We start from the raw sequence: 10,816 nt of genomic DNA, 5'->3' as shown, positions 1-10,816 counted from the left end.
AAAAAAAAAAAAAAAAAAAGGAAAAAGAAAGGAAATGACAAGTTCTTGTCCTGTCATGGTTGTTAAGTTTTTCAGATGGATCTGGAAGAAACAACCTATCAGTTCACTTTTATTGCTATGTCTAACTCTGGCTTTACTTCTTTCTAACTCATTCCCTGCCCTCAATATTTTACTTCTTAAATTGTCCATTCTCTTTTCTATCTAGGTTTTGTTGATCAAAACTCTTGGGACAACAGCCAGTCATTGCTTCTGATCAACCAAGGCTCATTATTAAATTACAATGACAATTTTAAAAAAAACTACTGAAATTATGTATTTCTCAACAAGGTTAAAGAAGCAGCTTCTAACATTTCCTGTCAAATGCTCTTTTCTTCAAAACCTACCCATCACATCCACCCCACAATACTTTTTTGGTTATTAATTTACTTTATTTTTATTATAAGGTAATGTAGAGGGATTATAAATACACAAGTCTGGTAATGAGTATATTTTCTTATTGTACAGTATCTTCTGTTCCCTCACTCTCACAGTCCCTCCCTCCTGTCTCCACTCACGAGCTGGTTCACTTTCATCAGTGTCCAGTGAGTTCCACTGCTGCACTTTTTTCCCCCTTTTCCCCTTGAGTTCTGAACCCTGCCTCCAGAACTTCTGAAGATATACACTTGAATACACCATACAAAAGGAAACGAGACAGAATCTTCAAAAAATAAAAACTATAGACTGAAAAAAAATAAAGAAAAAAGAGAGAAGTCTCTTGTTTCCATATTTTGGAGTTCATTTTGATATGTTTATTATTTTATATAAATATGATGAGGTACTTAGGCACCTTTGTATTTCTCGCCTGAGAATATCCTCTTCTGGTGTCACGTGTGTGTGCATATCTGGATTCCTGTATAATTTATCATAGTCCAGTGTATTTTAGATTTAATTTCTACATATCAGAGAGAACATGTGATGTTTATCTCTCTGAGCCTGCCTTACCTCACTTAACATGATTTGTTCTACTTCCATTCATTTCCCTATAAATGTCATTGCTTTATTCTAATGGCTGTATAAAATTCCATTGTGTATAGATAGATACCACAATTTTTGGATTTACTCATCTACCCACAATAGACTTCTAAAGATCAGGAAACCTAGACACCAGAATTATCTTGGGTGATACTAGAAATGAGGAATTATATTGGCTATGGTTAAGAAGCAAAGGCAATTTTAAGGAATTAATTTAGAAAAGTTTTAGCAGACTTATTGAATTAAATATTTTGGACCAAACATTAAAAACCATGAAAAGGATACATCAGCATCCACATAAGATTGCAATAACCGGATTTCTCCTTGTGAGTGACATTCATATAAGGTAACCTAATTAAAACAAAATTAAGTATTATCTCAAGTATAGAAACACTCTTTGACTTTTAAACATCCTAATCACAATTACATCTTAAAGATACATCAGAGAATACTGCTTTAAAATAGCACCTTTAAACTTACTAAAACTATTAAAACCTCTAACACATTTTATGTAATATCAGAAAATATTAAACATTCAAATAAGTTTGTTTTGTTTGTTTTTACCAGTCCTAGGACTTGAATTTGGGGCTTAGGGCGCTATCCCTTAGCTTTTTTTGCTCAAAGCTAGCACTCTAGTTAGCCACAGCTCAAGTTGGCTTACATCATTTTTTTTTTGCTGGGGAGTGGAGAGTAGAGGGGCAGGGGGAGAGGTTTGCAGTCCTGGGGCTTGTGAACTCAGGGCCTAGGCACTGTCCCTGAGCTTTGCTCAAGGCTAGCACTCTACAACTTGAGCCACTTCCAGCTTTTTCTGTGTATGTGGTACTGAGGTATTGAACCCAGGACTTCATGAACGCTAGGCAAGCACTCTACCACTGAGCCACATTCCCAGGCCCGCTTACATCTATTTTTAAAAGTGATAAATCGTACCAGGCACCAGAGGCTCACACCTGTAATCCTAACTACTCAAAAGGATGAGATCTAAGGATCACAGCCCCAGCAAGAAATTCCCTAAAGCTCTTAACTCCAATTTACCACTAAAAAATACTAGCCTAGAGCAAAAAAACTAAGGGACAGTTCCCAGGCCCTGAGTTCAAGCCCAGGACCTGTGCACGCACAGAAACCAAAGTGAAAACCCCAAAGTAATTATGCTCTATTCTTCTTCAACAACAAAAAAGGTCTTTGGAACCATAAAAAAGACAAATATTTAACAAGATAAATATATTTACCTTGATAGAAGCATTACACAATATTGTTATGTGTTGAAACAGTACCTTATACTCCATATACCCAATATGTATCTTTACTATGTATCAGTTTTTTATGTATGTTTTTAAAGTTTTGAGTAGCTATAGATCATTAGTACCATAAAAAATTTACTTGACAAGTTGCCCAATAATGAATTGGTATTTTTTTCTGATACATTTAATCAAATATTAACTTTCATGTGTATGGTAGGCATTTTCATGTGTCACACATTCTAAAATCAAAGATAAAAAGAGTTGGGCACCAGTGGTTCACATCTGTAATCCTAGCTACTCAAATCTGAATATAGCAGTTCAATGTCAGCTGAGATTTTTTTTTTGGGGGGGGGGAGGGGCGTGTCAGTCATGGGGCCTGAACTCTGAGCCTGGATATTGGTCCCTCAGCTATTCAGCTTAAAGCTAGCTTTCTACCACTTAACCCAGAGCACCACTTCCAGCTTTTTCTGCTTATGCAGTGCTGAGGAATCAAACCCAGGGCCTCATACATGCAAGGCAAGCATTCTACCACTGAGCCACCTTCCCAACCTACCAAAAGAAATTTTAAGAACAAGAATTTAAAATTTTTATGTACACATTATATAGCTCAAGTCATGAAAAAAAAGCTTGTCATCCCATGCTATATAATCAGTTGTGTTTAATTAGTAGTGTTTGGGCTGGGAAGGTGGCTCAGTGGTAGAGCGCTTGCCTTGCATGCCTGAGGCCCTGGGTTCGATTCTTCAGCACCACATAAGCAAAAAGAAAAAAGCCGGAAGTAGCACTGTGGTTCAAGTGGTAGAGTGCTAGCCTTGAGCTGAAGAGCTGAGGGACAGTGCCTAGGCCCAGAGTTCAGGCCCACGACCGGACCCCAAAAAAAAAAAAAAAATTAGTAGTGTTATCTTCTGAGTCCTTCCCTGGCCTTAATTTTGTGAAAATATGCCTCCCACAAAACAAAGGGTATACTAAAGCAAGGTAAAAGTTATAGTAATTCTCCCAAGCCACAGTTAATTATTGGGCTACATTGCCAACAACAAAAAAAGTAACTTCAATTTTTCCTTAACTACATTACTTTTCCTCTGAATTGACACCTTCAAAGAATTTGGGAACTAAGCAAACTGTAAATCATACAGCCTAGTTAGGCTAATCACCAAGAAAAGTTATCCCATTTTACCAATTTCAATGGTAACTTTCAAATATTTAGAATTTCAACAACTTTGTCAAACAGTAAAAGCACCAGTCTTTTGTTATTGAAACTTGCCTTGTGAAGGTTAAAATGTGTTTGTGACTTTAAGTATCATTATTCCACAATACTATGAAATATGTAAAATTTATGTAATCACCTGATCTCAATTTTAAATAACAAAGAAAAGAAAAGTGAGAGAAGGAATGGGTTAAGAGTGATGGATGACAATGTTATCAGACAACTTGTATTTATATACTGTTTTGTAGAATGGGAACTTCCTTGTACAACTACTTAAAGATAATAAAAATTTAAAAATGTAAAAAAAAAAAAAAAAGAGTACCCAGAAAAAGTAAAATGACCAAAAGCTAAATTTTATTTTAGAAAACATATAGCAAAGATTCAACCCCAAAAGGTTATATGATCTTGATATTGAAAAACAAAATAAAACAAAACAAAAAACACAGATTATATTAGATGCTGATATTAGGAAAATACTCAACTGGTTAATTTTGATTGAGAATAGAATTCCAACATTATAGAAAACAAGTAGTACACATTCAAAAATCATGGTCTTTTATTTTTCTAAGAATTCCAACATAATAACTAACGAAGCATAAATTTTTATTTTAGTCAATAACCATAGAATGTGTCTCAAGTTCACCTCTCGTTCCCCAATTAATCTTAAGGGAAAGGAAGTGACTTGTATTTGTCTGCAAATACAATCATATCTAATTATCCACAGCTATTTAAATCAATTTCCTCTACAAATTCCTTTTTTGTGCATTCCTTAATCTATTTTTATGCTATTGCTATGGAAAATAAAATGGATTTATAATGGATAATAAAAATGTTAGTTAATAATAAGGCTTAATGGATAATAAAAATGTTAGTTAATAATAGACTTAAGAGAACCATTTTCCCCTAAGGTACTACACCATTAATAGAAAACTCTTGAAGACTCCCTAGAAAGCATTAGAAAGTCACCCCATTCACTCATTCAGAAGTGAATAAAATGAATGTCTTAGCAACCCACTGTTCAGCCCTTATTTGACTAAAAAATTAAATAATGGCTTATGTTAAAATTTTCTAGCCTGATTCTTTTCACCACTTCTCTCCATTTCAAATACAGTTGGCTTCTTTAAAAGCAAACTCAAATATCTACTAAAAATAAATGAAACTTTCATTTTTTTTTTTTTTTGATTCAGTCATGGGGCCTGAACTCCGGGCCTGGGCGCTATCCCTCAGCTCTTCAGCTCAAAGCTAGCGCTCTACCACTTGAGCCACAGCGCCACTCCCGGCTTTTTTCTTTTTGCTTATGTGATGCTGAGGAATCGAACCCAGTGCCTCAGGCATGCAAGGCAAGCGCTCTACCACTGAGCCACCTTCCCAGCCCTGAAACTTTCATTTTTATTATTAATGTTGGTATTACTTTCATGAGTCAGGATCTCACTTATCTGCCGGTCTAACCTTGAACTACCATATAGCCTAGCCTTTAATTCAGAATTCTCCAGCCACAGCTTCTGTAAGGGCTGAGCTTACAGGGTGTTTGGTACCATACCCAGTATTGTTATTTAAATCCAATGGATTCATGCTTCCATTTACACAGCCGTTCATTATTTTTCTAAGCCACAGACATATTCTATGTAAACAATAATTAAAATCAGTTAAAAAAGTAAAAGGTCTATTTGCTTACCCATTCAAAGTACTTATGAAGAAAAACATAAAACCTGAATGTAGTCTTCAACCATGATTATGTTTAACCTGACAATTTCTTTAAAACTTCATTCTTACATAAAGCCATGTTGTTAAAGTTATATTTGCTTCAAAATTTTCCCATTTCAATGCAATATTAATTACTTATTAAATAATCAAGCCAAAAATGCCAAATAAGACTCCTTAAAACTCACTCTATTGCTTCCTACAGTTGCAAACACTAATGGATCGCCTTCTTTACTGTGCCAGTTAAACTGAACTCCAAACAATGGCTGGTTATGATCTTCCTATAAAACAATAAAAAAATAAGAAAATGTTAATGGATCTTAGAAACCAAAAGAAAATGATAGTAAACTAATTTTAAACAATCAGTTATTTTGTATATTATACTATACTGACTGTTTTTTGGCTAGAACTAGGCCTTGAACTCCCTGGTTTTAAACAGTAAAATTAAGGTTATCAACTAAAACAGTTTTCACATCTTAAAACATTGTATATAATAAAGTTTTCTTACAAGCATGTATCAGGATAGATTGTCTATGAGAACACTTTAATTCTGCCTTGTAGCTATCTTCCTCCTTCCTTGTAGCTTGCTTGCTTGCTTCCCTCCTTCCCTTTCTCCTTCCTGTACTGGTACAAAGGGCTTTTACTTCAGCATGTCAGTTTATGAATACAATGCATATTACTCCACCATTTTCCCCATTTCTCCCAACCCCATTCAGCTTAAATCCAGCCATTTCTTCCCCCACCCCTCCCCACCTGTCATAGGACTTGAACTCAGAGCCTGGGCACCGTCTCAGCGTCTTTGCCTCAAACTAGTGTTCTGCCACTTGAGCCACAGTTCCACTTTAGGTTTTTTTCTGGGTTTATTTTTGTTTGTTTGTTTGTTTTTGTTGGGTCTGGTTGTGGGGCCTGAACTCTGGGCGTGGGCGCTGTACCTCAGCTCTTCAGCTCAAGGCTAGCACTCTACCACTTGAGCCACAGCACCACTTCTGGCTTTTTTCTGTTTGCTTATGTGGTGCTGAAGAATCCAACCCAGGGTATCAGGCTTACAAAGCAAGCGCTCTACCACTGAGCCACCTTCCCAGCCCCGTTTTTTTTTTTTTTGTTTACGTGGTACTAAGGAATCACCCAGGGCTTCATGCATGCTAAGCAAACATTCTAACACTGAGCCACTTTCCAGCCCAGACCTAGCCATTTTCTTAAACTCAACCATCTTATTCTAAGTCACAATACACTGAATAATTTTAACAGATGCATTTCTTAGGCCATGATGCCATAATTTGTGAAATAAGAAGCTAACAAATGGCTTTAAAGGTGAAATACAATTTCTTTGTCAGTAATTTTTCTTTTTTGATGGCACTGGATATTGAACCCAGGTCAGAGACACACTGAGCAAATACTCTACCACTTGACCTGTGCCACCCTAACCCTAGTTACCTACGTATTTTCTTTACATTCACTAAATTTAATTAGGCTTAAATTTTCAAGTGAAGTATATCCACTTCATCCATACCACTGCTTTCTATTAAGCCTATAAATATAACTTTAAAATAATGAGTAATCAATCTTTTAAGCAATCTTCAAATAATCTTGATGTTAAGTCATTCAAAAAAATATCCTCTTAAAAAAATGTTATAGGGCTGTGAATGCGGCTCAGTGGTAGAGTGCTTGCCTTGCATGCATGAGGCCCTGGGTTTGATTCCTCAGCACTACATAAGCGAAAAGAAAAAAACCAGAAGTGGCTCTGTGGCTCAAGTGGTAGAGCGCTACCCTTGAGCTGAAGAGCTGAGGCACAGCTCTCAGGCCCAGTGTTCAGGCCCCACGACCGGACCCCCCCCCAAAAAAAAAAGTTATAGTGGACAATACCACTTGAACAAAAGGGTTTAGAGGAGAATGGACCATACCTTTGCAGATATTCAAGGAGGGAGAGCTAATGTATGAACATTATGTAAGAAGACCACTCACTTTTTTTTTTTGCATTATTGACCCTCAGCTTTATGAATGTTCATTTTATTTTTTTTTGGGGGGGGGGTCTGGTCGTGGGGCCTGAACTCTGGGCCTGGACGCTGTCCCTCAGCTCTTCAGCTCAAGGCTAGCGCTCTACCACTTGAGCCACAGCGCCACTTCTGGCTTTCTTTTTGCTTATGTGGTGCTTAGGAATGGAACCCAGGGCCTTGAGCATGCAAGACAAGCGCTCTACCACTGAGCCACCTTCTCAGCCCCTGAATGTTCATTTTAAAGGCATTGCTTTCCCTTCTAAAATTCAACAGCTTCCATTTCATCATTTAAAAAGATTAAAGCTTTAGACTTTTGAAATATTTAAATGGCAATTACTATTTCTCAGAGTGGTACCCAAAATAGTAAATGGTAACATGAAACTATTATGGATACCTTTTCAATACGCTAAGATGAACTTCCCTCCTTTTTTTAGTATACAAGTTAACATGTCAAACACACTTAAATTTTTGTTGTTGTTTTGTTTTTGTTTTTTTTTGGGTCCAGGAGTGGGGCCTGAACTCTGGGCCTGAGCGCTGTCCCTCAGCTCTTCAGCTCAAGGCTAGCGCTCTACCACTTGAGCCACAGCACCACTTCCGGCTTTTTTTCTTTTTGCTTATGTGGTGCTGAGGAATCAAGCCCAGGGCCTCAGGCATGCAAGGCAAGCACTCTACCACTGAGCCACTTTCCCAGCCCCTTAATTTTCGTTATAGGCAGGAAAATGGCCTACAGCCACAACTTCTTTCGTTTGCCCAAGACTTTACCTACACATGAATTTACATATTCAGAAAAGGTAAGCCGGGCATCAGTGGCTCTACTCAGGAGGCTGAGATCTGAGGATCATGGTTCAAAGCCAGCCCGGGCAAGAAAGTCCCTGAGACTTCTATCTCAATTAACCAGAAGTGTTGCTATGGCTCAAGTGGTGGAGCACTTGCCTTGAGCTGAAGAGCTGAGGGACAGCGGCCCAGGCCCAGAGTTCAAGCCTCATGACTGACCAAAAATAAAAAAAAAAAAATATAGACATATATGAGACAATGTAATACATACTTTTCCTGAGGAAAAAGTAACTCCAAATTTTAAAAGGGCAAAGTAGACATATAAAAAAAAGAAAACATCCCCGGGCGTCGGTGGCTCACATCTGTAATCCTAGCTACTCAGGAGTCTGAGATCTGAGGATCTCTGTTCAAAGCCAGCCCGGAAACTCAATGAGACTCTTATCTCCAATAAACCACCAGAAAACCCGAAGTGGTGCTGTGGCTCAAGTGGTAGAGCACTCACCTTGAGCTGAAGAGTGCAGGGACAGCGCCCAAGCCCAAAGTTCAATCCCCATGACCAGAAAAAAAAAAAACAAAACAAAACATCTACAATGCACATCAAATAGTCTTTTGTTGTAAATAAAAATGCTAAGGTTTTTGTTTTTTTTTGGTCTGGTCGTGGGGCCTGAACTCTGGGCCTGGACGCTGTCCCTCAGCTCTTCAGCTCAAGGCTAGTTCTCTACCACTTGAGCCACAGCCCCACTTCCAGCTTTTTTCTTTTTGCTTATGTGGTGCTGAGGAATCGAACCCAGAGCCTCAGGCATGCAAAGCAAGTGCTCTACCACTGAACCACCTTCCCAGCCCTAAGGCAGTAATTTAAATACCTCTAACCCTTGTTTTCCCCAACTATTAAACAGTTAAAAGTTTTAAAGTGCCATATTTTTTTATATAAAAGAACAACCAGTTTTTTAAAAGACTGTACAAAGACATGTGTTTACAGTCAGCTTTTCTAATAACTGCCAAAAATGGCTCATGTCAAGTTTTACCAGAATATAAAGAATAAACTAACATTCCCCAACTCTTGTATTTGAATCAATAAAGTAAAACTAGCTTACTCTATTTTATACATTTAAATTAAAATGACAACAAAAACAAAACCTAAGCAACTAAACATGGGATAGGCTATGTTTGTTTGTTTTTTGTCAGTTCTGCAGCTTTAACTCAGGGCTTGGGCGCTGTTGCTGAGCCTCTTTGTGCTCAAGGCTAGCACTCTATCACTTGAGCCACAGTGCCACTTCCAGTTTTTGAGTAGTTAGTTGAAGAACACAGTATTGTGGGGACTTTTCTTCACAGGCAGGCTTCGAACCACTATCCTCAGATCTCAGCTGCCTGAGTAGCTAAGATTACAGGTATGAGCCACCAGTGCTTGGCAAAATAATATGAATCTTAAATTATTTTTTAAAAAGTTCAAAACACTAAATAAAATACTATAAACCTGGGGCTGGGAAGGTGGCACAGTGGTAGAGCACTTGCCTTGCATGCATGAGGCCCTGGGTTCGATTACTCAGCACCACATAAGCAAAAAAAAAAAGCTGAAAGTGGCGCTGTGGCTCAAGTGGTAGAGCGCTAGCCTTGAGCTGAAGAGCTGAGCGAGAGCACCCAGGCCCAGAGTTCAGGCCCCACGACTGGACCCCCCCCCAAAAAAACTTTAAACCCAAGAGAACCTCAGGATAAAGCATATCATCCCAGATAAAGAATTATGAAACCCAGCACTGAGCCCACAGTCTCTTTCTTTCCTTACCTTGAGACTGTTCACACATTTGAAAGAATATTTGCATTTCTTCGACTTCCATTTTCCCTTTCCCCAACTTTTTCTTCCAGGTGCATTTGGTGTATTTGTAGGTGTATCAGGGCGTTCAGTGTTTGTACCACTTTCTATACTTACAGCATCATCCTGTAAGAGTAAATAAGGAAAAATATGTAACATGGTCTTTGCATAGTAAGACAGCTATTGCCAGCTACTCTAATGCACTGACCCATCATTTAGACTTCACCATTCTCCTCAGAAAGAATTATTAAATTAGAAAATGTTACTGAGAGAGTTGAATTGCTCTCTTCTGGTAAGCCCTGCAGGATTCAACTCCCAAACTGTGACAAATAAATCTGATTAATCCATACGTCATTTTGATTTGTTTACTGATGCTGAATTTGAGACACAAAGGTTGTAGAAAGGTGATCCCTTCGTTGGGCACCAGTGGCTCACGCCTATAATCCTAGCTATTTAGGAGGCAGAGATCTGAAGATCTTGGTTCAAAGCCAGTCCGGGCAGGAAAGTCCGTGAGACTCCTATCTCCAATAAACCACCAGAAAACCAGAAGTGGCGCTTTGGCTCAAGTGGTAGAGCACCAGCCTTGAGCTGAAGAGCTGAGGGATAGCACGCAGGCCCAGAATTCAAGCCCTATGACCAACAACAACAACAACAAAAGGTGATCACTTGGGGCCTAAGTGTTACCAAATCCTATTTAAGATGTAGTTTTTTTGTTTTGTTTTGTCTGTCGTGGGGCTTAAACTCTGAGCCTGGGCGATATCCCTCAGCTCTTCAGCTCAAGGCGCACACTTTACCACTTGAGTTACAACGCCACTCCGGTTTTCTGGTGGTTTATTGGAGATAGGAGTCTCACGGTCTTTCCTGCCCAGGCTGGCTTTGAACTGCAATCCTCAGATATCAGCCTCCTGAGTAGCTAGGATTACAGACGTGAGCCACTAGCACCTGGCTTTAAGATGTAGTTTTAAAAGTCTTGTTAAAATTAGTAGCCAGTGAGGAAATGTTCATCATCCCTGGTGGTGAAGGAAATGCAAATAAAGACAACCCTGAGATACCACCTTACCCCAGTCAGAATGTCCCACATCCACAAATC

At 38.6% G+C, this 10,816-nt stretch overlaps 1 protein-coding gene across 2 annotated transcripts in view; it reads right to left on the bottom strand.

Moving 5' to 3' along the window:
• The window catches only part of Eed (embryonic ectoderm development), a 48,655-nt gene that overhangs the window by 29,111 nt on the left and 8,728 nt on the right, over positions 1–10,816 (bottom strand). For both annotated transcript variants that reach the window (XM_013014159.1, XM_013014160.1), the window contains exons 2-4: positions 9,700–9,852; positions 5,340–5,432; positions 1,297–1,362 (exon numbers count right to left, since the gene is read on the bottom strand). In XM_013014159.1, coding sequence (XP_012869613.1) covers positions 1,297–1,362; positions 5,340–5,432; positions 9,700–9,852 — 312 coding nt within the window. The remainder of the gene's footprint in view (positions 1–1,296; positions 1,363–5,339; positions 5,433–9,699; positions 9,853–10,816) is intronic.

The sequence above is a fragment of the Dipodomys ordii genome, unplaced genomic scaffold, assembly GCF_000151885.1.
Source record: "Dipodomys ordii isolate 6190 unplaced genomic scaffold, Dord_2.0 Scaffold22, whole genome shotgun sequence".
Classification (NCBI taxonomy): Eukaryota; Metazoa; Chordata; class Mammalia; order Rodentia; family Heteromyidae; genus Dipodomys; species Dipodomys ordii.
This window is presented reverse-complemented; position numbering and strand designations above follow the sequence as displayed.